Source organism: Idiotropiscis lumnitzeri, chromosome 7 (assembly GCF_059441095.1).
Source record: "Idiotropiscis lumnitzeri isolate Australia: NSW breed Sydney's pygmy pipehorse chromosome 7, RoL_Ilum_1.0, whole genome shotgun sequence".
NCBI classification, from domain to species: Eukaryota; Metazoa; Chordata; class Actinopteri; order Syngnathiformes; family Syngnathidae; genus Idiotropiscis; species Idiotropiscis lumnitzeri.
Window position 1 is genome coordinate 1,608,353 of NC_142397.1, and position 25,665 is coordinate 1,634,017.

General features: G+C 41.7%; 1 protein-coding gene and 1 long non-coding RNA gene across 2 annotated transcripts; one reads left to right on the top strand and one right to left on the bottom strand.

Moving 5' to 3' along the window:
* Positions 1 to 213: 213 nt before the first annotated feature.
* Positions 214 to 24,617, top strand: LOC148333032 (uncharacterized). Its single transcript, XR_015844223.1, has 3 exons — positions 214 to 407; positions 496 to 581; positions 24,517 to 24,617. It is a non-coding gene; the product is annotated as an uncharacterized LOC148333032 (long non-coding RNA).
* Positions 11,386 to 25,295, bottom strand: postnb (periostin, osteoblast specific factor b). Its single transcript, XM_088300403.1, has 21 exons — positions 25,068 to 25,295; positions 24,502 to 24,600; positions 21,551 to 21,615; positions 20,687 to 20,844; positions 20,011 to 20,175; positions 19,778 to 19,924; positions 19,075 to 19,216; positions 18,098 to 18,310; positions 17,687 to 17,821; positions 17,166 to 17,314; positions 16,948 to 17,084; positions 16,182 to 16,312; positions 15,979 to 16,109; positions 15,703 to 15,805; positions 15,531 to 15,598; positions 15,152 to 15,197; positions 15,037 to 15,063; positions 13,914 to 14,066; positions 13,677 to 13,724; positions 13,524 to 13,601; positions 11,386 to 11,945 (listed from the first exon to the last, which is right to left on the bottom strand). Exons 1-21 carry the CDS (start codon positions 25,187 to 25,189, stop codon positions 11,917 to 11,919), a joined length of 2,346 nt encoding a protein of 781 aa, XP_088156529.1. The 5' UTR covers positions 25,190 to 25,295; the 3' UTR covers positions 11,386 to 11,916.
* Between the last annotated feature and the right edge of the window lie 370 nt (positions 25,296 to 25,665).

The following is a 25,665-nucleotide window of genomic DNA, read 5'->3' on the forward strand; positions in this document are numbered from 1 at the left end:
CTCTTAAATTTTCCCAAGTAGTTTCATTTTCATAGTATCAAGAGGTGACGTATAAATATTATGAGCAATGTCGGATGATCTATTAAAGCCAATGAAAATTAACGAGCATATCTTTTAATTTGTAATTTGCTAACCAGAAGTGTACACCAGCTTGTGTACTTTGACTATTAAAATCAATGTTTCACGTCTTCCACCACGAGATGGCAACGAATGAGCGCAATCTAAAACCTGCTGGGCAGTTGCACTTAAGGGCAAGTTTGGGCACCCCTGCGTTAATGAAGTTCTTTTTGTCTACCATTAACAGAAAAAAATGTGTGAAAATTTGAACAAAAAATATAACCGGAAACGCTGACATTGACCCCAAACGAAATTTCCCTTTAGTCATGTCAAGGGCGACAAAGCAAATAGTATGTCACAAATGTCTTAATAAGAGGTTTATACTGTTCTAATGGACGAGAATATCACATTTTTAAAAACTCTCCTTGTGATTTACAGGCGAAGAAACTGATTGAACGTTCGGCGCTACATTGCCACCTGGAATTGAAGCGACCACTTCCTGCAGTAGACAGACAACGTTTTAGGTCAGTTTTTGAATAAATAAACGCATAGATTTTATTTTTATCTCACCTAACAAAGAAGTACAATGACAAAACACAATAAAGTATACAACTGCTAAACTGCATGTTGTGAAAATAATCAATATAAATTCAAGATGATGAGTAATAACGTTCAAAGCCTGCGGGGGGCGTCAGATCGCAGCCCAAATGTAAACTATCGTAAGTGGAAATGTTTTGTCTGCTTGTTTTTCTTTCGCCTTGAGCAAAAGCAATTTATTACTCTTGTATATTTCCAGAATTATGCATGGAAGCTATTTGCTATACGTATAATGACCACAATGTTATTTATGATCAGCATTGTGGTCGGCGAACCCCAGTAGTAAAAAACAGTCTTTGTGATTAAGAGCTCTCCATATGTCTTTTATGATCATTTGTTTACCTTATATTATATTCAATGCACATTGCATGCTAGAGTTTTAACATTTTATCAACACTCTTATTACGATGCAGGTCAAATGGACTTGCTTTAGCTATTTCTATTCTGCGAGCATCAGTTTTGCTCTATTTGTCGTTTTATTATACCGTTTTTAAATTATTTTTGAACTTGCAAACATTCATACTTGCTGTGTCAAATCTATTGTCTATTGGGTCTAAAGCTTTTTTTTGTTTAAAAATAACCTCTGAAAATATATTTACAGAACGTTACATAGCATAGTGCTTGCGCTAAACGTGTGCTATCCAAAGGCTGAGCTGCACTGTATTTGTTTACAGAGTAGCTAGTGGTGACCAGACCACAAGTGAGTACATTTTCTGACACTTATCCAATATTGCGGAAACTTGCTACATCTCAACAGAGTTTTGAATATATTTGAATGCAAATACAGGAAGTTGGGGCCTCTCTAGTGGTGATTTATGACGCTCTCGCTCCCTTATTGTTTCTCGTGGAACGCGAGCGCCGATGCGGCTGCTCTTAAATGAAGCCGCCTGTCCGAATTATGCAACGCGAGCGTTTCAATATTGTCTGGGTCGACCCGATGATGAATGATCGATCATCGTGATGACAAATCTCTAATTGTGTACACAAGCTCAGACAATGAAAGCAAATGATACAACAAACAGTTGTTTGGTTTCATTCATCAGGAAACAGACGCATTTTGTTTCGAGTGGTTCGTGTGTCCGCCTCACCCCTGACCGGTTCTGGGTTGGCATGTCAACTCAGGCCGTCCTGTGTGGAGGTTGCATGTTCTTCCCGTGCCTGTGTGTCTCACATGCCGAAAACATGAATTTTGTGTTCTCTGACATAATAGTGCCCTAAGGGCTCAGCTTGCGAACGTCACATGACCTAACCCAGAAAACAGGTGAGCTGTGATTGGTCCTTACCTGAGCCCATGTCATTTTCAATTGACAACTTTGAACTCTGCATGCCGATGAATTTTGTCAGTAATGTTCATACAGTATGCACTGAAAAATCGAAGAAAATGTTCAATGTTGTGTTTGGAACACATTTTTAATTAATCAACATACAGAACAAATTAGAAGAAATTATATCGCAGTAAAACCGGTCTGGCCTTTCATAACTGATACTTTAAGAGTGACATCATCATCCTCGTAAATATTTCACGGATTTATGGGAGAGAAAAGTAAGGCGAAGATAAATGTCAGGGAAGAAGAAGAAGAAAATAAAACTGTCTTGATGCTGAAATGTGTTTTCAATTTAGCTTTTGCTCCAATTTCCAGTTGGTTGTGAGACGTTGGACATGTCGAACATGCATGCACGGGATAGATATAAGATAAGCGGTTGTTTGGAACGCAGATAAAATAGAAGATGGTTGGAAATCATATTGTTACGATGATGTAATAGTTTTTGACAGATTGAGCATAATATCGATGCCAACGTTGCCATTGATGTTGATCGACACTTTTACTCCTTTGTGTTTGCAACATAGAAGACAATATTCATTTGAACTCAAACGTTTTCTTGGGCCTTTTCTAGCTTGACTTTATTTCATATCTACTGATTGTTTTTATTCAGAATTTTCTTTTCCCAGTTATTTTTTTAAAGGGGAAGTAAACCAAAAAATGTCTTTACAAAAAAATTTTCTATGAGCCTTCAATAGTCAAAAGACGGCTTTCCAATTAATATTGCGTTTGTGAAATATGAGTTAAGCAGCCAAATGCCGCTGTTTTTAGCCATCTCAGGAGTGGCCATTTTGTCACTTCGGTCATCTGAAAATCATAGGCATCAAAGTTGCTCAGAGCTCAGGGAACAACCAATCACGGCTCACCTGTTATCTGAAACAGAGTCATGATTGGTCGTTAATGGACCATGTACAACTGTGATGTCATTTTCAGGCGACAGAAAGTGACAAAAATGTCCGCCCATGAGATGGCGAAAAACAGCTGGATTTTGCTTCTTAACTCATATTCCAAAAATTCTTTTTTTTCACAATATTAATCTGAATATTCATGTTTAGACTAGTGAAGGCGCTTGGAACATTGTATTGCAAAAAATATTTTAGGTTTGACTTCCTCCTTTAATAAATAACATTTGTTGTTGTGTGATAATTTTGTACACTTTCAAAACAGTTCCAACCCGCGACTGACACAGACTTTGGTTTTGGAAAAACTAAAACATCAAAGAAGTGCAAAGAAGGAAGTAATTTCAGATGTCATTTCTGCATTGTAGTTTCTAAACATTGACCAGAAACAGTTGAATTATTTTTCAAGTGCTAATTTGTTCTGTTACTATTCTATCATTTCTCAATTAAAACTTTCATAATGATGCTATTTAAGGATTTTCTATTTAGCCAGAAAGCTTGCCCGCACTTCTTACTTTTTACTCATGAATAAGCTATCGTTACATTTGATGCATAATCTCGTGTCCTGTGTTAAACGTGCCTCCAGAGCTGAAAGAAGAAGAAAAAAAAAGGTCAAAGTGTCCTCTTTCACACATCGAAGATGCTTTCACACACACGCACGCGCGCACACACACACCCACGCACCCCCGCACACACACACACACACACACGCGTGCCTGTTGCGCAACAAAAGTCATGTGATTTCACGGCGCTCCTGGACCCACAAGCAGCATTTTCCTTTTCTCGCGTCCAACTTTGTTCTCATACTTTACTCACCACATTTGCAAATTTCTTCCACCAGCAAATTTGTGGAAGGGGCAATGCTTTCATTGCCACCGAAAAAAAAAAGTCGCCACTGGAAATGTATACGAGTTGATGGCCACAATGTAACACGCAGGACCGCTTGAATTTTTTTTCCTTGTTCGGTGGAACTAAATTCAGAACGTCACCATATTTGAAACCCTAATCCTAGTTTCAAACCCGAACCCTAAACCCACTTTCAACTCCTCACCATATCTTGCATCCCTACTCTAAGTTTGAAACGCGAACCAGATTTGTCGACTCTTTTGAAACCCAAACACAGTCTTTAAACCCTTCTTTGAAACCCAGATTCTATCTTAAAATTCATATTTAAAACCCTAATGCACGAATGAAATCAAATTTGAAACCCCGATTTCAAATTTGAACCATTTTTGATACCCTACTTTGAAACTGCAATCCTTTTTTAAAACCTAATTCAGTCTATAAACTCTTCATTGAAACGCCGACTGTCTAAAGAAATTAACGTTGAACGCCTAATTCAGAAATGACTCATTACTCAAAATCCTCATTTGAACCCGACCTCCTATCTTGATACCCTACTTTGAAACTTTTCTTGAACGTGATTTCAAAACCCTAACCCAGTCTTTAACCATTCATTTAAAATTCAAGATGACATTCGAAAGCTTAAAAAGTTGCAATTATTTCAAATATTAAAATGAACAGTGCAGTCAAAATCTAAATGACTCCAAAAAAAATACATAAAAAAAACTCTCGGGCGACCCAAATACGTGTGCGAGCCATTCAAAAGTCACTTTGCCATTTTCCATGACTTCTTGAAAACGGCACATTTGTGTTTTAAGGGTTTTCCGATGACCAACGTTTAACCCTGGAAGATTATTTATGCTTCCTCTGGGGGGCAAATGCTTGATAAATGAAAACAAATTGCAATTTGACGCATTGTGTTCCAGTTTAGTTCCACTTCATTGTTATGATATAAAGACGTTCCAAACCCAAGTGTGACCGAAGCGCAACTATAAATCCCACATTTCTCAGTTGGATACATCCTCCTACATGAATAATGTAAAGTAAAGAAAACAAAAATGAACTTATGTCCGAGGTCATGTATATGTTCGCTTTGAATATGACACCGAAACTTGGTTGAAAACGAGATCGACAAAGAGAAAGGAGGTTTTTTAATTTTTTTTTATCCGCATCCACCCAGTAAAGCTGTCTCTGCCTTGTTCGATTTATGAGCGGAGTCACGCGGTGCTTCCCGGCTACTTCCCCTGATGAAACGAGCCTCTTCTGTCTGGAAAAACATTTTGTCCCCGCGCTCGCTGCGACGTCTGCGCGCAGCTATGCTAAATACATGAAATAAAGACCGACTAATGTGAAGCAGTCGTACATGCGCTGCTCAAGACATGGCTCGATTCCTTCGGGCTAGCCGCCAACGCGACCTTGCGAGCTAACACACGCCAGTCGCACTAAACTCAAGTATGTTTGTCGTAAAGTCAGATGTGCCCCGACGCATAAACTATTTGTTTTCACACAAGCTTTGTCGCTCAACTCCAAACAGAATTACTTTTAGCTTGTTTGATTTTCGAGGCTTAGCTCATTGCTAACAAAAAATAAATGCCATAGACGGGCTAATAAATAACATTGGCATCACGTTGTTCTTACGCTGGAGGAAATGACATTTGAACGGAATCGAAAATTTAGTATGCGATAATTTTGTTCCTGTTTAAACAGAAGAAAAATACTTTTGTATGTTTTCATTTTTGTTCCATTACTGTACGCAACGGGAACTGAATTGTGGCCTTAAAACCAACGTATACACCGAATCAGTAATTTTACTGTACTGTTCCATCCCCACGACAATGAAAAAAGTTTTTGTTGAATTTACTCACTTTTATTTCAAGAGTTGTCCAAAATAAAATCATCTAGATCCAAACACATTTTTAAAGTACACTACACATGGACTTAAAAAGATTTTATTTTGTGCGACAAAATTAATTTGAGTAAATTCAACGCACCATTTTTTTTCTTCAGCGTAATAAATTCTGTATTATTTCATGCTCAAATCATGCAGAAACATGTCATTCCATCTACCTAAACATGGCCGGCTGCTATCAAACAGGTGTTTTGAAAACGTGTGTCTGGACTTGGGCCAAACAACCTCAAAACTTGTGAGGATATTAAAGTCAAGTGATTTGTCCCGATTTGTTTCCGACATAAATCCCGGCACGGCAAAGGTGCCGCTTGTCTCGACACATAGTGAGCGAATGGAAAGAATTCTTCTTCCCGTGTCTTTATCTCAAGGCTCTGATTTTCACGCTCAAGAACACACGCGTGTCGCGAAAGAATGCTGTAAATATTGGACTCGTCCACGCGGAAAAGGAAGAACCTGCCGGAATGTTTTGCTGGGGTCATGCACTAGTGATGGGCATGACGGTTCTTTTAAAGTGAACTGAATAATTAGAATCAGTCTATCAAAAGGTATCGTTGAAAAGATTCATTCGCCCTCCTTCTCAACACGCCCCATCGCCCCCGGGCACGGATGGAGTGACTTATAAAAAAAATTTGTGCTCACCGTGATTTTGCAGTAATTGGAATTTGTGCATTTGTGTTATTGTTTCTATTAAAACGTTGCAGATGTAATGTACGAACAAGAATGGCAGTAGAGCGTTCACTCACTGAATCGTTGGCGAATAGGAAATGACATCACTTTCTTTCATCAAATCGTACGTCACGGGAAATGGCAGCACGTTCACTCACTGAATCGTTCGCAAACGGGAAATGACCTCACTTTTTTCACCGAATTGTATGTGAATAGGAAACGGCTGCATATACATTCACCGAATCATTTGTGAATGGAAAATGGCCTCACCGAATCCGTGAACGCCGATACCGTGTCCGTATTTTCAGTCAAATCCCTCCTCCGTCTGACGCTGGCTGCTGATTGCCGAAATGCACGTTGTTGAGCTCAAATGGACTGAGAAAATAACAAATCACATGAGGAAACGATTCATTCAGTCACTTTCACAGAAAAGATTTTTTTCTTTTTGAACCAATCGTTCAAGAACGACCCGACAATATAATGCCCGCTTCATTCAGTCCGTTGTTACCTTCCTGGATCAGGCTTGTGTCAGTTTTCTCAGCTCCACATCGTGGTGAGGGCGAACTGACTGGAGTCAGCGGGGTGGACACGACACAGACGACGAGGCGCCAATTCGGTTAGCAAACGAGTTTATTATTTATTGTCATATGTCCCTTTTCCTGTTTCATTTAACACACATTTCTCTTCCGGGTCTCTCCTCCCGCCACCAACACACGTCACACGCCACACGCCACATTGCTGTCCCAGGCTAAGCCTGTAACACTGTGAAGTGCCCGGTTATGCATTCAAAGCCCAATTTAGGTTTTCTATTTTGGATTTCAAATGAGGGTTTTGTATCATAAGTAAGATCGAATCATGTACCGTTAGATCCATTTAATCCGAGTGCTTCTGAGTCGTCAGTGATGAGTTCCTTAAGTGACTTCCAAGGCTGCATAAACGTCTGGTGCCTTTGCAACCGGCCAAATATCCGTTTCCAAGTCGGCGGCTTTTATGCACACTGAGAGGTGGAAAATGAAGTACGGCATCCATCATTTGGCACTTATTACCTTGTTGCCTCACATTAGGAAATATAGGTTTGCCGTTTCTACACACACATTGACGTAATGACGATGAGCATTCCGTCTTTTGCGCCGTGGACGCGGTCCTCCTCGTATACGCTTTGGATCACATTCTACTCTCTGACGTTGACATAAATCCAGAATGGCCGCCAACGGTTACTGCGCGTTTGTTTCTTTAACGGCTTCCTCACGATGCCGTTTGTACTTGACGTAAATCAGCGTTGCCTCGGAAACCTTTAGTGGCAAGTATAAATAGTGGAAAACTCAAAAGCCTCACGTCGACAGAAGCGATTGTGTCGGCCTTCCGGACTTGTTTTTCTGTTCCATTCCTCCGAGGTAGCGATGCAATTTGCCACAAATTGCTTGATTTAGTTGCAATCTTCACAAAATCTGAACTGTCATACATGATTGCAATGACCAAAAAGGGGGGAAAAAAGTAGAAAATTGACTTCTTAAAATTTTTCAATTGAAGATATTTTCCATTAATTTCAACTGGAGGGACATTTTTATGCATGAGTGTTTTTGAGTAATGAATGCCATCAAGGAATGAATTCAACTTGTAAGTCAAGGCACCGCTCTGCAAATACTAACCACAGGGGCGAACCTCACTAATTTTCAACAAACTAAGTCATGGGCATATTATTATTAAGATAACGGAATCCTTGTTCAATTGTGAAAAAAAGTCTTCTCTCTTCGTCTTCTTCTTCTTCTTTTCAATTTACGCTTAAACTTCCCCAAAAATACCGTATGTCTTTGTGTGTCCCCCGCAACGTCCCAACAGGACTCCTTGTAATGCAACTACGTACTTTTTTGGCAGCTTCAATGCTGTTTGTCTTCCCGCAGCTGCAGTGTCGTCATTAAAAGCAAATGAGAGTTCTTCACACAAGTTATATCACGACCTTATAACACTTGGACGTAGCGTAGCGTAAACAGTTTGAGCATCGCGCTGGACGCCCGCCACTTGGCAGCACGTCTTTCGTAGAGCGCTGACTCACGAGGAGGCGTACGGCCGCCGTTAAAACATGCGACGCTTGCCAAGCTACGTTTCATCGGAGTGGCCGTTTATTTTGGACGCCGCTCAGCAACAGGCTACGCACACATCAGACACTTGGTTTGCTGCTCAGAATGTAAATGAAGACTTATGTGCATACGTTTGATCAAGAAAATAGATGACAAGGCTTGAATGGAAGGCAACATCGATTAATTGATTAATTAATTTCTACTGCTACCTCATTATTGTCAGAGTGCTCTCTTCTGTTTGCGGAAATATGCCAATGCTCATTGTTTGTAAAAGCAGAATTTTTAGGAGCAATTATTTTTATCAGTAAGGATGTGACTTGTGTGTCTTCACACGTCATCACATCATCGCTATAGATTTACTCGGCTGTAATTACTCAAAACAACTTCCTCCGCAAAGATTTGGAGTTGATAACACGACGAGCCGGCGGTTTGACTTTCCAGCTGACGCTTAAGATCAGGCCAATTTTAGATCTCACACCCGTGAGGAGTTTTATGTTTGAATGTGACAAGGTGCCTCTTGATGCTTGTTCTCGCTTCATTCGAAGACTTTGTGCGTTGGCGCGGCAGGGAACACTTAATCCCAACACAATGAGACAGTCTATTATGTTCGGCGATATACAACTAGTAAAGTCATCGCAGCTGCAGCGGTGAATGTTTTGGCAAAAGAAAAATGGAAATGGATGGAAAACCAACTTTTTCGGCACAGATTAATCAATTATAGAAATAATAGTTGTGAGCAGCTCTAAAATTGAAAGCGCATATGAGAGATGCTCACAGCTAATTTTTTCATTTTATTTGACGTGACTTTTAAACAGCAACAGTCTGTTGGAATGTTATTAAATTCTCCAATGTGTGACATTGTCTCTGTTTGACAAGTCAGTGCGTGCTTGATTCTTCACAATTGCTAAGTAAAGGCAGCGTAGCCCTTTTTTTTCTGCCCCAGCAAATTTTCATTTCTGACATTTTTTATTTAAGTTTGACGCTCAAATAGATACACGGCGTAAATAAATAGCACATTTATTAGTCATCTCAGATGATGGCCTCCAGCATATTTCCTCTTCATTTTTCTCCTCACTGTCATATTTTACTGATTGATGTTCTTTTGAGATATTGTAATTCGTACACTCTAAAAACACCTTTGTCAAAAATATCTAAAAAAAAAAATAGGCAAATGGCAAGTCTGATCATGAAAAGACGTGAATAAATAATATATATATATATATATATATATATATGTATATGTATATTAAATATAATAAGACAGTAGAAGAAACAAGGGCAGCAGTAGCAGTTCTGTTTTTTTTCTTTTTTTAAACTTTTTTCTGCGGATCAATTCGACCCTCTGTAAAACAACACTGTTAACATGGACACATAAAATGGGTTTCATTTTATTTACCACCATATGAGCTTGTAATGTCAATTGAAAAAAACAAATAAAAGTTGAATAAAATAACATGTAAACCTCAAATGATTTTATTCCACTACTGTGTAAGCAGAGTAGTCACAAAAAGAAAAAAAAACTAGGGGGGGGGGGTTAGATTCCAGTAGGTGCATTAAATATTGACCAAATAGGTAATAATAGTGTTGCGATGTGCTCGTTCATGCTTTGTAATAAAATACTTGATATATGTTATTTCAGTGAATAAATTTGACCCGTGAACATTTTTGGCATCATGGACGAACAAAAATAGCAGGCGGGCTAATAAATTCACTTGGATTATGTTGGTCCCTTGTTGCGGTTTTGAGTACCAGCGAACATGTCGCCAGTCTGGTTTCACTTAACGACAAGCGTCAGATCGCTTTGGGGTCGCCACATCCACAGAAATTTGAATCCATGACTCAATCATTGATTGGAACAACACTGCTGAGTTGTGCAAAAAAAAACAACAAAAAAAAACACACACGCAAACCAAATGGAAAAACCATCAGGTCTTCCAACAGATGTTTTCTTAGTCCGCAGCGTTGGAGAAGTACAACGAGTTGCCAGTTGCTGAATGAATCCATGGCCTATGAAGTCTGTTCGTTTAAAGTTTTGTGAACGCATGGCAATGTTGCGCCTACCAAGTAGCGCAAAGGTTTATGAGTGCAGTGACGCATAAAATAGCGACATTGTGAGAGGTGTCGTCAGCTGTAAATTTCGTCACATTCAGCTCCAGCGTCTTGAATGTGGGCTGTCCTTCACCTGACGCCACGACGGCTTTCCATAGCACTTCCTTTGCCGACATGTGTTGAAAACATCACGTAAGCAGTGATGGATGCAACAGTAGGTCAAGGTTGAGGTCATTTCCCATATTTCGGCACGATCAGGTTGCAGATGCGTTCTCAGCAACTGTACGCAGGAGGATAGCGAGATGCTAGTTAGCATCATCTGCTAATTGGCTAATTGAAGATAATTAGCCAATTAGCACTAATTGAAGATAATTAGCTAAAAAGTTGTTGACTGGGTGATTTTGATAAATAATCCATACTAGTGTTAACACAGTTCCTCAGGTCTTATTTCTGGGTCCACTATCATTCAATTCACTGTACTAGCCTTAGACAATATTCTGAAGAGTTTTATGGTTACATTCATGTAGAGTAACTCAGAATTACCCATGATTTTTTTTTCAATCTTAAAAAGTCACCTCAAACAGTTTCCCACTCAATCAAATGGTCATGCTCTTGATTAACTCAATCCAAAATACACTTGCGACACCCAAAGCAAACACGCAGACTTCACAGTCCTGCAAGCCGGTCCATTTGGATTCACATGAAAGTCCGATTTACTATTTCAAATCTCTTCTTGAGATCTTACCAAAGCAGATGGCCATGCTCTCCATCCGCCATCAATTATTATAACTTGGCCGCCGAGGAAGAATTTCACATTATTAAACACGTGTAGTACTCTGAAAAACTTGTAAATTGACAAAAGAGGCATAATTAGGATTCAACGTTGGACACACGAGACCTTTTAAGGAATTTGGGAAATAGGCAAGGTTGTCACTGTCAGGTGTCCTTTTGGAAAAAGTGGCATGTTTATATCAAAGAATGCACTTTATTGGAAAATGGTTTTGGGAAAAAAGACAGAAAGCAGGGAAACATTTAGATGGAATACATTGTTGGAAATCAGACACACATAAAAATGTGCATGAAACTTTTTTTTTTTAACAACTTAAAAGCCAGAGGAGATAAGAACATTTAAGGGTCCGAAAACAGGATTTCTCATGCTGGGATTTAGAAAATCTTCTCCTTGAGTTTCATTGCTTCGACTCCAGCAAAGGCACAGTAAAAAAGTGTAGGATTGAACCGTCTTTTTTCTTTTATTGCTCCCCTAATGGCTCGTATGAAAGTGGAGCCAGAATGTTCATTTGTTTGCATTTGAGACCCTTAAAGTGGATCTGCATTCAAAGTGCCGTGGAGATTGCTTAGCAGAACCGTTTTGAACCGAGTGTACACTTGAAATGACATTTAAAGTGCGTCCCTGTGTCAGCGAGCCACTTTCTTTCAACCTGCTGTGCTTTGATGCCTCGCTGCCTGAATTCCGGTCACTCCCCCCTCGTCCGGGCTCAGTCCCTTCCTCTTCGCCTGCCGCCAGCTTGGAAGACAAGAAGGACAAGGACATTTAGAATGTTCTCCACAAGCGAGATGAGGTTTAGAGGCTCTGCATCCGCATTCTCGTCATGGAAATATCAATTTTGGCAACACCAGGAGCACGGAACCATCTCCTCTCTGAGCGTTCAATTGATACGGCGGCGGATGCTAAACGAACAACATTAGTCCAAATAGTGCAGCAGCAAGCATGACAGCACAACATGAATGCATGCGTGGACTAGAGACAAAGAGTTTGACATTTTAGGAAGAAAAACAAAAAACATGATTTGATTTTTCGTTTCGGTTGCATTAGAAGACTAGACTAGGCAAAACCAGGTCTAAGTTGTGGTGCAGGTGGTGTAATGTGATTTTTGTAACAGATTCTGCTCTCCTCTGATATGTGTGGTGGATGGAAATATGACAAATCATTTTTTGAACGCATGATGATGTACTAAGAAAATTATCCTGTGAACTCTACTCTGAGCTTTTCAGATCATCAAAATATAGTCGACCTTATTGACTCGCAATCATAAAAGATCGCACAGATATAATTTGGAACATTGCTTCAGGTTCCTAAGGTTACCACTTAACCCTAATCCCTGAATCCATTATGCTCCATCCAGAGATAGGAGTGGGGAGAACACGAACCTTGATCGTGTTCTACTGTGTTACGGTGTCTGGAAACAAGAGATTAAATGAAATGTGCGCTGCTGGATGCTTTTTGTTGCTTAGCAGTTGGCTATTTACTCGTTTCCTGACGTTTTGCTAAGCCAGGCTGTCTGGCGCGAGCTTCGTGTTTGTCCTTACAAGGCCAACACGATTGAAAGTTGTAAATTTGAATAGTTAAACATATGAATTTGTCGTTATGTTTCATCAGCTACGGAAGGTCTGTAAGAGGAGGCGAGGTTGAGACGGTGATTGGGTGAGAGACGCTGGTCTAAATGGACGTCGCGGTGAAAGATTGTTTTTGCAGCCTCATGCTTGCCTGCTATATTTAGAGGCCGAAATAGAAAAGTTAACCGGAACATCATTGTCAATTATCACTGGGGGGGTAGCAAGGACTTCAGATTACTCTCAGCAAGAAAGTCAAAGCATTCCGCCATTGAAACAGTCCGAAAGTAGCTCATATCCCAAACAAAAACACAGCAGAGGACCGGCAATAAACTTTTGTTGGTCAAACTGGTCAACTTTTTCCCCCCACAAAATTCTCAACTTTTTTTTCTATTTTTCCGTTAAATAACGTAGCTAAGCAGTCGAAACGTCCTCCTTCCCAGTTTCTCTGAATTAAACACACACAGCAGCAGTACACACATTTCAGGTCATTCAAAGACAAGTCGCCTTTCTTTGAATGACAGTTGAAAGCAGACTCAACCCGGCTTGCAAGTTGAACTCTGTTCAATGCTTTTTTTTTTTTTTTTTGCCGGAGCAGCAGCATTCACAGAGTGAATCATTGCTTTACCTAAAACTCTGTGAGGAGGGTTTCTCCTTGAAACGCCTTCTATATGGAGGCAAGCAAACATCATCCGGTCAAACGGTGTTTGCCCCTTATTAGCATGCACAAAGCAGGTCGCTCCTAGCTCACCTTTGATCATTTTCACGAGGTGGTCGCCGTCAAAATTCTTATTGGTTTCAATGTTGGAGATCTCTGCAATGTTAGAACCTAAAGGAAGAAGAAAAGGCCGCTTATAAAGGTCACCATCATTTTTAGAGCGTTCCGTAAGATAGTTTGACTGACCGTCCACGGCAACGTGGGAGGTGCCAGTGCTGACTGAATACTGAGGACCTGGAAAGAACACATCCAATGACGCAATAAATCACCTACAACCATTTGAGTGTGTCATGGACATCTTGATGAGAATATTGTGGTGAAGCAGCATGTGGCTCATATTGTTTGAAGTGGAGATGCGGTGATTCTTCACCAGTTTCACCAAAGTGTCACTGTGTGCGGTTTTATTCCCATGAAAACACTTGCCTGAGACAACTCTGGTGACTTTGGTGATGGTGGGATCACTTTCAATGACTCTGGTCACCTTGGTGATGGACGGTTGGGCTTCAATGACCCTGGTCACCTTTGTGATGGACGGTTCCTGTTGGATGACCCTCGTCACTTTAGTCACGTCGGGAGCTAAAGAGGACAGAATCCAAAGAATTTTCGTGGATGCATTTTGACCAATAGACCTTTTCCTGGATCAGAAAGAATGTGACTCACCATGAGAGGATTCCTCACTCAAGCTTGTTGTTTATCCAAGTTGGACGGGTGATGCTGAATTGCAATATTTTTTTTCCCCCTACGCCATCTGTATGCGGCGCCTGGTGCCAAAATGTGATCGTTTTGAGGGTTTGTCGTGAAAATCGGCATGTCGCGGCCTGTTCATTATCTTGAATTTGTTTTGACTCTTTGTTTGTAAATGACTACAACACAGAGCATGGACAACTCAAGTCCGACTTAAAACAAGTCATGACTCCAGTCAGTCCATTTTTCTTTGTGGAGTTCCGCAGAGTTCTGCACCATGTGCCAAGGAAGAAGCCATTACGTCATTGACCACATCTGTTTCACATAAAAAGGGGGCATCTGTTTTGTGCATTATATGCGACAGGGATGGCTTTGAGTTTTTGGTCACTCGTCACGGCTCATCAAGGCTAGGGACTCCCCTTTGTGGTCGGTAGCAAATCATGCCGTGGAAAACCTCCTCTGGATTTAAACGAAGATTTTCCGGTTATCTGACGGCTTGGTGAAAAAGTGCCAAGAGAGGTGCAGAGGTTCAAATGGCGGTGTACCCGTCACTCATCAGTGACGCAGGATTTAACTGATCGAGGTGCAGTGATCTGTGAGACCGCTAATCAACATGTCACTGCTTGCTTTAATCTGACTTCTGCCGAGTGTGAACAGTATTTGAACTCAATAATGAACTGCTTGAGGCTTTTTATTTACCGTACCTTTTCATATTAATTGCTGAATTCTATCGTATGAGGGTTGGCCAGCCACTAAATGAAACGACGTGTCGTGCAACTCTTTCGCTAACCGAAGCCTGTGCAAGGGTCAAGAATTTCTCGATGGGGAATCACATGATGATGCTTAATCGTCATTACTGTACCTTCAACAACTCGTGTGATGATCTTTTCTAATGACAACAGGAGAAAGGAAGCCATTAATGAGCGTTCTCGCGAGATTTGAAACGCGTCGCAAATTGAAATGAGTTTTCTACTCACTCAAAAACGTGAGGGGGATTTCCTGGTATCTGAATCCTGGGATGTACTACAGATTCAAAAAATGGAAACATGTTAGTGGACATTCTACAAAACGCTGTACAGAACATGCTTTCCGTTGGTCACATGACGTGTGTAACTTGAGTCGAACCACAAAAAGTCACAAGAACCCATTTGTTTTGAAACGGAAATTTCCGACTCATTTTAGTTCTTTCCAACGTTCTTGAACTTGTCCTACAGATTTTGTTTCTTGCGTTTTTCCTCTTGAATTATGTAAGCGGATAAAACCCAGTTTAAATGTGCTCTACCTAGTTCGGAGGTTGCCTTCTTACGAATTCAGTCTTATGGAACAATATTTAAACCTTTGAACCTTCTGACTAACCTTAATCTGTACGTAACTAATGAGCCTCTTCAGTAGCGAGAGGAGATCCTGGCTTCCAACGGGGATATCTGCGTGAAAATCCACACACTCTCATTTATAAAAACCAACATTGAGTGTAGCGAGCGGTGCATCACGCAGCTTGACAGATTTGACATGAAGTGGAAAACTGTACCTGCAGGATACAAGAGTTGGTTGACAAAGTGAATGACTCCATTTGTGGCCATGATGTCAGAATCGGGGATTTGTACCAAGTTGACTCGCATGGTGTCGTTTGCCTGCGAAAGACAACATCCACAAACCTCAAACCCAAGAACTCGCATGACTCCTCGTAATAATAGCTAGCAGCTTGCTGTAAGTTGAGCTCATTGGATAATTGCGCCACAAATAACTGCTTGATATGCTAAAAAACGAAAAACAGAAACGTGGCAATATGTGTAAGTCGACTCACAAACATCACTTTGAGGTTGCTGCCTTGCAGGGACTTGAGAAGGTTCGTTACTCCCGTCTCCAAACCGCCACCAATGAAGATGCCGTTATTGATGTGGTACAGGAGGATTGTTCTGAGAGCGTGTATGTCACCTAAATTTCCAGAGATCAAGAGTCAGCTAGCAACACATTTTTGTTCTCGTACGAGGTGCGCATAAGGCCTACTCTTCAGCAGTGTGAAGTCTCTCTCCTTTAAGCCGGCAAAAGCCTTGTCAGTCGGGGCAAATAATGTGAAGTCTCCCGTTTGCCTCAGCAGGTCCGTCAATCCGGCGTCTTCCATCAGTGACAAAAAGATCCTGCAGCACAGAGAGAAACTTGACACCGGGAGTACGGCAACATCTTTTCCTCATACCCATATACTGTATTTTCTGGATAATAAGCCGCTACGGTGCGGCTTTTCTGTGGAGTTTTCTTTCACCGGTAGGGCGCTCTATAGTTCAGAAAACATTCTAAATAAATCTTGATTTTTTTTTTTTTTTGTCCTACGGTACATAAACAGATTGTTAAAACAGTGCCTTTTAACACGGCAACAACTTTGCTCATTAAAACAGAACAGACCCAAGAGAAAAAAAGTATTGAGATTTATTTTGCGTATTTTCTGAACTATAGAGCGCCCCCTACCGGTGAAAGAAAAATCCACAGAAAAGCTGCACCATTGTATGAGCCGCATGGTTCAAAATGTAAGAAAAAAGTAGCGGCTTATAGCCCGGAAAAAATTGTACTGTACATGCAACTACTACATTGAAAACTGCGGCTTGTATATCATTTTTCCGTGTTTTTTTTTTTTAAGCATTGCTGCGGCTTATGTGCGAGTGCGCCTTATGGTCTGGAAAATATGGCCGTTGGAAAGATTTAAAACGCTGCGGTTTAAACGGGTAACGCCGCATTTAATGCCAAGGTCTGCTTTCATAAAGACTTGGATTGTACTTACTTGAACCCGCCGTTCTCTCTCAGAATGTCAAACATGGTATTTTCGGCCGGTTTGAGGAAGCTCCTCATGAGGTGGAGCGCGCCGTTGCTTCCCTCCTTGCTTCCCCTGATGAGGCAGGAGTTCTCAATGCACACGGCCTGCAAAAGAACCGCGACAAAGTACTGGAGATCACCGCTCAGTCCCACAAGGCTCGATGCTTTTCAAAGAGGACGACTCACGGTGCGATAGATGAAGACCCTCAGAAGCTTTCCGCCAATGGTCTCCAGCGTCTGCCCGTTGTACAGTTGTCCGAGGACGATCTTTTTCTTCAGGATGTGGTTCTCCAGGATCATCTTAAACATTCTCTGATCCATGGACATCACCTCATCTGCAGCGACAAACGTGGAAACAGCTCACGATGTGCTCATCCCTCACAAGTTGTAAGTCCCCAAACGGAGCGTGGATAAGCACCGGCACAGCGGTTAGGAATGATTTATGCCACAAGATCAAACTCAGCTGCTGGATGGTGCGCATGAAACTACAAATTTTGTTTCCACTACAAGAAGAATTTGCAGAGTGAGCATGAGGGTCCTGTTATTTCCAGCTTTTGGCTCGCTCGCCAAAAACAATAACATTTCCAGTCCCCATTGACTGTTTTGCACATTAGACAAATTCAACAACAAGGTTTCCACTCACTTTCATCCTGAGTGGGAGAACATGGAGTTGTTTGACGCATCCGATTGCACAGTTTGGTCCTTACCGTTGAAGGCCGTGTTGAGCGGGGCCAGGAGTGTGTACTCGGCCTTGGGCCTCATGGCGGCGGAGAGGCCCAGCTCGGACACCATGTCGCTGAAAGTGGACTGGGAACTTCCCATCAGTTCCATCACCTGTTTGGCTTAAGAAGCAGAGAGAATCCCTACTCAGTTAAAAAACGGGTCACATTGGGATTTGCAAAACAAGAGGACTAGATTAGGTTTCAGTTGGGCTTAATAAAAAATTGGTAGCCATATTTAATCAGTGGCATATGCAGGAATCATGTGTCGTATTTAGTAAGCCATTGGACGACGTTTGGGATGAATGACTTTTCACATGTTGTACTAATGAAGCCTGGTTGTCTGTTGGTAAGCCAACGGTCAGTGAAGATGAACAGAAGAGAGAAGGCCGGTCTAACCTGAGTCTGGCATGAGCACTTGGTCAATGAGGTGGATGACGCCATTGGTTGTGACAATGTCCTTCTTGAGCACCATCTTAATGCCATTGACGGTCAAGCTCTCGCCGTCACAACCAATTACAATGTTGTTGCCCTCCAGGGTCTCATAAGAGGTGCCGGCCATGATGGCCTCAGAGCATTGCACGGAGTCCAGGAGGTGGAAGTTCAGAAGAGCTGGAAAACAAAGGCAAGTCCAGAATGAACGTCGTCACATTGGTGAATTGGCTTGTTAGCCGCTCGGGCCGCTCGGTGCTTCAGCTTATGTTACAACGCGGGAACCAGAAGACCCTTGGATCCTTCGGGTCCTTGAGGATAACCACTTGGGATTCTGCCACGGTTCTGTTTAACTTTGTGTGGGATTGTGCGATGTGACATCATCAACCAATAAAATATTTGAGGTTGACCAGGCTACTTTGTGTAACTACTGCTTCCAAGGAAAGATGATTTATGTTGCTGCAGACAAGAACATCACCTTGTTAAAATTTGAGCATAATTTTACCAACAAAAGCTCAACAAAATCCAATTTGCTACCTCGCAAAAGGACTTTATCAGTGCAAATGTGTGATCCTATTACATTCTCTTTCATCTGTTGACTTTTTGTTCACGATTACATGCCCGATTTGAAAGTGGAGACTAATTTCTGTTATTATTCCCCACTAAACTTTGTTATGCGTGGCTTGCCAAAGTGTGTCTATGTTCCAGACTCATTGCACAGAATTTTGCGGTTTCAGCTGTTTCCAATTGGAGCCGATTGAACCTGTGACAAAAAAAACTCAAGCAAACGCAAAGTCTGAGAATTTTGAATTATGCAGATCTATGCGGCTACCTTCACCTTTTCGCTACAAAGACACCTTGTGTGAAGGTTGGAGACTGCAAAGCAGCGCTGAGAGATGCCCGGGGGACCATTCATCATCCCCGAGAGCAAACATGTGATGTACCTTGGAGGGCTTGCTTGTCGCTCTGGAGCCTCTCCAGCACGTCTCCTCCAAGCTTGCCAAAAGCTTCGTTGGTGGGGGCGAAGAGAGTGAAATGTCCGGGCTGGCCCAGCTTGTCCAACAAGCCGGAGTTTTGGGCGATATCCTGGATGGAAGGAAGCAAGAGGGTCACGTTGAAGCAGGCAAGACAACTTGATCAGGACCAGAGATGAAACAGAAGGAAATTTTTATATCAAGAGTATTTAGACCAAATTTTTCTTGGAACTTGTCTCTCATTCGTCACAGGAATTCAAACAGGAAGAAAGTTTGCGATACACAAACATAGTAGCACAAATAAACAGAACTGGTGTTTGCTGGGAATGCTGATAAACAACCGGATAGTCCTGCATGCTGCAACGAGTGCACTTTAAAAGCATGGCTCCGACAAGTTCTCTTCTCGTTTGCGTGGGTAACGGCGTAAGCTGCTAGACCGAAGACTTCGCCTGGAATTACGTCACCACTGTAGCCAATAACGCTACTATCACAGAATATAAAGGAGCATCTAGCACGACCTCCTTGACGCTAAAAACAATATTAACAGTAAATACCCAACAATACGGCCAGGCTAATGTTTTGAAATGTTGTCACAGTTTATTGGCACACAAATCATTTTGCCCCTTTTAAGGATACGTAAAACAAAACTTGCGCTACAGATGCCAACACTCACATTGAGCGACTCAAGGTCCTCATTAATCTCAATGACGTCCTTAATGGTGGTCCCGACGGCGCTGATGACGCGGTCGATCACGTGGACGACGCCGTTGGTGGCCACCTGGTTGCCATGGATGATCCTGGCGCAGTTGACGGTCACCACCTGCGGGCGCGACACGCTCCGTTTCTAACTTGTGACGCCATGAGGCCGTCGCCAGGCCTCATGGCGTCAACGAAGCCGGCACTCACCCCGTTGGAGTAGTGATTGATGAGCAGACCCAGGTCGTTGTACATGGACGTGATTGTCATGCCGTTGCGCAAGTCTTTGGTCAGGAGGCGCCTGTTGACCATGTGGTAATGCAGGGCGTTGTATAGCTCGATGTTGACGTTGCTGACAAGCGCAGCACGCGTGTTCTGTCACAGGAGAAAGGATAAGATGGAAATGCTGTCCCAGTCGGAGTGGGAAGTAAACGTAAAAGTATAAAGATTGTAAACACTTAAATAGATTTTCCAGGAATCGGTACTTGTTACAATATGCATTTGAAAAAAATGTTTGTACTTTGTACGCCATACTTTTGTGAAAATTTCCTCATCATATAACAATGTAAAAAAAAAAAAAGACATTAGCAGAGAGAAGGAAAGTCAACTAAGGTTGAGTTTTTGATTGTTCAAGATCCGAAGGTCCGAACAGATTCAAGATATTCGGCCCACTATTTGAGAAGCACTTCCTGTGTGGGCTTCAAATTAGTCATTCTTCTGCATCAGGCAGAAAAAGGCTCCACGGCTGCATTTTGATCTGTCTGTCATCCATTTAGTACTTAAACTGACAATATGTAGACTTCTGGTTCTTATTGTTAGTATCACATTGAGAACTTGTTGAAATGTTATCAGTGACGCCATTTTGGATCTGTCGGTGTGATCTCACCTCATCCAAAAGCTTCCAGGCGTCATTGCTGGGCGCAAAGAAGGTGTACGAACCGGATCCCTCGATCTCGGCCCTCAGCTTGGAAATGTCAGCGTATTGTTGGGTGGAATGGGCCTTCACCATGCCCAGCGTGCCGTACACATGGTCGATCGGGGCCACTGTGGGGCGGGAAGGAAATCCACAACTTCAGGGATTGCCTCAGAATTATCACGTCTCAAAGGTCAGACATTTTGGAAAAAGACCAACATTACCCTTAGCATAACATGGGCAGTGTGTAGATACGGAAATATTTATTTCCATGACTCCTGTTGTAAATTCTCAGCCATTGTTGATTGCTAACGCTAGGTGCAAGCTAATTAGCCACTGACTGGTTATATGCTGCACAATATTACAGTAGTGGTTAGTTTTAACTTTTAACACTGGCGTGAGTCGGCAAAACGGACTTTTACTATGCACTCCTCAGGCGTCATTAAAGTTGAAAACCTTTTCTATTGTTTGAACAAAGAAATATTGCAACACATTATTAACTCATTCACAACAAGACGTGAAAAAAAAAAAATGGATCTTTGACGTCTATAGCCGTCAATGGTAGTAAGTGAGTTAACCATGAATGGTCATCAGTGGGAATGCTAATTAACCAAGTTTCATCATTCTGTCATGACTTCCGCTCGGGAAAATTGGAGCGTGTTATACTCGTCTGTCTATAACGTGTTGTACGCGCACCCTTAAAGAACATGTGTCAGCAACATGTGAGAGCATCCCTTAGCGGAGAAATAACAAACTTCTGCTCGCCGAGTTTGGAATACATGGCTGGATAAAACTTGTATAAATGAACTCGGACGTAAATCGGGTAACGCCACACACCTGCAGGGCAACCGCGCATTCCATCCAACTTCATGTATCCTGGGCAGCACTCGTAAAGGACGATCCTAAAAGTGAAACAAGTATTATAAACAACCTCAGATAGGTCGGAAATCCTTTTAAAAGGCTGACTACAGGCACCGTTGGATTATATGTAGTTTCTGGCATGCGACCGCATTGTCACAGTGTTTCCAGATGTGACCGTTTGTCTTCAAAAGATGCCACGTAGTCTCGCATCTTGCGCCAAAAGCTAATGGGAAAGCTGCCACCTGGATTAAGCTAACGTTAAAATTGCAGCTTTATATTACAGATCCAGGCTCACAATCAGTTTGGTTGTTGCTTGCCATTTGGTTAACCTCATTTTGGCACGCAGAAGTGCAGAGTACTCAATGTTAGACTTCAGAACAATTTGGTCAGCACAAAGACCCTTTATGGTCGCTTCTATGGAAAGTATTGAACTCAAAGTATTGCGCGCTTACGTGAACAAGTAGCATTTAGCATGAATGAGACCAAAAGTGACAGAGTAGAAGCATTACTTGTTGTATAAAACTCAGCATGTCAGCCATAACCTGAATTTGCTCACAAGTCGGAATGTGCTGTACTGTATCACTAAGCTAAGCTAACAAAGTAGCAAAGTCATATTTACTGTAAATAGTTCTGAATGAAAAAAAAAAAAAAGCATAGTGTTAACTAGGAGCGCCTTCTTTTGATGCGTGACCATGCATTCTTACACCATTGGACAAATTGTGCGCCCAAAATTTCGGTATCTTACTCTAAACGTATTTTTGTTGTCAGCCATGTTTATTTTTTTTTATGTTTGACTGGAAGATTTTTTTATTTTTTTTAACCCTCGAATGGGACATTTCAAACCTTCCAGCAGGCTCTCAAACTTTGCAGAATGAAAAAACTTTGCCAGGCCCCGCCTCTTAATGGCATGGCTAATATACAGATACTATCATATGTCCCTTCATTTTTTTTCAAATGTTTTTGATTACAAAATGTGTTAGAACTACATATACATATGATATGATTTTTGAATATATTTTTTTATATATCTCTCTGTAGTGCAGACTTGTACGGATTGCGGTTAGGTGGTGGTGGCAGCACGTGTCCCCTCGATGAACAGGGGTTCAGGTGATGCTGTGTTGCTTGAGCATGTGTGTTGGCCGCTGGAGATGCAGTTAAATTGCAGGCGATCACCCAAGGTGGCAGGAAGAGGACCATAAAAAAAAAACCTGGCTATACAGCTCAGGTCCGCAGGTCTGAACATGTTTGGACCTCGTTTCCTCTATTACAAAACTTTTGAGGTTCAGTGACATAAAAAAAAGAGCCACAAGAACGCCACGGTTATATACGTACGGATATATACGGTAGAAACATATAAACGGTTATACCTCCGTTTCTGCTCTGTCGCTTACACTTACAAATAAAACTTCAAAAAAAATTAGCAAATAAACTAATATAGAAAAATCTAGGGGGGCTCCATATGTGAGTCACCTGCGTTTCTAAATGGACAACAATTGAGAGCCTGTGCACATTCCGGCATTTTTTGGGGACAAAACAACGTGTTGCAAAAAATGTCGCGTGCTTGAATCATCTGATGAAGAAAAGATGCTGGCTCGGATGCAGTCTGCAGTCAGACGACAAAACCGCCAAATGTGGCCAACCCTCATTTAAGAAAAACACTTTTTGGGAAAAGGGACGATCTATCTATCTGTCTGTCTGTATGAAAAATGTATACTTGACATTCCGATCAAAGACAGGGCTCTAATCTTGAAGTAAAAAAATGGGATGTGGCTGTAAAAGTCACCCATGTTATTAATTGTACTTATTTGTGGTCCGTATGAGACTCGGAGGTACTGCGATGAGATCACACAGCGGCACAGTCAGCATATTAAAAAAAAAAAGAGAAGAATTGTGTCTGGCCAAGCATTCGGAAAATTTTGACTCGTCAGCGTCTCCTTAAAAAAAAAAAAAAATTCACGGTCAGTTGGTCAAGTAGAATATATCCTCTACGGGGGCTGTATTCCCGCACAGTTACTGATCAGCAGCGTGGAGGACGCTTTTGAGGGAAATGCACATGGAATTGTTTACTTGAAAGAAAACAATTTTGTGGTTGTGTACAGTTCACGTTTTTAGCGATTCTGGATTGTCGTGTTGCATGCAGCTTCCAGAAGGGGAGCTTTTTGTTTGAACATGTTTTAACACAAAAGCGCCGAGAAGTCAGAAATGGCAAGAGAGCGAGAGAAAAACGAAGCTGTGCAGTTTGGAGTAAACGGCGGGCTTTTCCATTCATGAATCGTGTCAGCAATTCGGAGCCACATCCTGAAGTCGGCGGTTCACCGCACTGACACTCAAACAGTGGCCACTGGCCACCCTCCAAAAGCTAATGAACAAGTCGATCCATTACTGCAAAGACTACAAAGAGTTTCACTTCCCCCAGAAAACCGTTTCATCCTTAAGCGGCATCACAAGTTTCTCTCAGGGTGGAAAAAAATAATACATTTGCAAGATGAGACTCAAGATTAATGCACAAACATTGGAAACATATGTCCAATACGCCACCACAACGCGCGAATGACTCTATAAACTGGATGACAGCGCCGATCATAAAAGAAAAGTTCTCATTCACACTTCGTGAAGTCATTTCTTGCGGTTTTCTTTTCTGTTCAACCTATTCCAAGATAACACTGCACTTAAGCGCTGTTTAGGATTTTTTTTTATGAGATGCCACAAGAGGGAGCCAAAGCCTTGTCTAATCAAAAAGTAGTACATTGTCGTCAAGGACAAGATTTGAAAGTTTAGCCTGGGTTGTTAGTGGAAGTGACGGCGATTGTTTGCCGCACTCTTCATTTAAGGTGCTTTTTTTTTTTTTTTTTTTTAAATCAAATCCTCTGTCAGACATTTTAAGGGTGACCTGTAAGATGACTTTGAAATGATATAAAACTACTCACGCTTTCTTTCCACAGATGGCGCCTTGGTACCAATTGCGACACGTACTGAAGTACTTCTTCCTGGTCCCCATGACTTGCTGCAAGGCGCACACATTGGGCCTGAGGTGCGTTGATGATCGGGGTGGGGGTGGGGGGGCAACAAACATGAGTCAGTCTAACCAACGCTCGAGAAAAAGTTGAATAGAAAGACTTCAAACGTGACCAGCAAAGTGAGCAAATTGTACATATTCGTTCGTTATGCCAAAGTTGTGTATAATTTGAATATATTTGTCCAAAGGTTGCAATACCCAATCTATAAGTGTATGAACATGATTTGCAAAAGCCAAGAAGGAATTGTCTTAGTTTGACCAAGTGAAACGTTTCATGATTTCATTGCATTAAGTTGTATTTTTATAGCTCGTAGCTAAACCCAAAATCCACCATTCCAAAGAATGTTTCAAATAGTAGTTGTTTAATGAAATTAATATACTTTATTACAATTTATGTTAAAAAAACCCCACCAAGTGCCAATAAGCATATTGATCCTCTCCAAAACCAACTTGTAATACTGTCAAGTCATTTCTTACCCTTGGTTCCTGGCCCGGATGCGACTGTGCGCCACAATCTTGTCGTAGGCCGACGAGTGCGCCTCGTCCAACAAGGATGAGAGCACAAAGAGTGCAAAGGTGGCGGCGAAGAGGAGCTTCATCCTTGGATTGCTGACTTGTAGCCCTTCCGCAGCCAAAGTGATGAGCGCTCCACTCAGAGTGGGAGTTTATATACGGCCCGCCACCGCCGCCGCGCGCACTCGCCTCCTGCTCCAGGATGATGACTACATCACGCACAAGTACTACCAGGAAACTCAAGACAATACACACAGCACAGGGCCACTCTCTCACTTTTTTTTCCCCCCCAAGTGTTCTTCACCAGACATAGTCGTTCTCCAATTTGTTTAAATGTTTTTCCACTTTTTTCACATGACACTTTATTAGGCACACCTGCACAAGCTAAAATGAGGCAACCCAAAATATTAGAAATTGGATGCGATTCTAATCACATTGTTACACTGTAAAGCAGCTTTATAGTCTTCGTAAAAGACTATTTTCCCGATACATTAGGGATGTCAAAATTAAAGCGTTAACTCCAAATTCAATCAAAAAGATTTTTAACGCAGTTAAACACAGT

Coding starts and splice junctions, on each gene's coding strand:
- postnb (XM_088300403.1), bottom strand. CDS start 25,189: ATGAAGCTCCTCTTCGCCGCCACCTTTGCACTCTTTGTGCTCTCATCC. Junction 21,616..24,501: donor GCCATCTGTGGAAAGAAAGC/GTGAGTAGTTTT, acceptor TTTCACTTTTAG/GATCGTCCTTTACGAGTGCT. Junction 18,311..19,074: donor CGACAAGCAAGCCCTCCAAG/GTACATCACATG, acceptor TTTGTTTTCCAG/CTCTTCTGAACTTCCACCTC.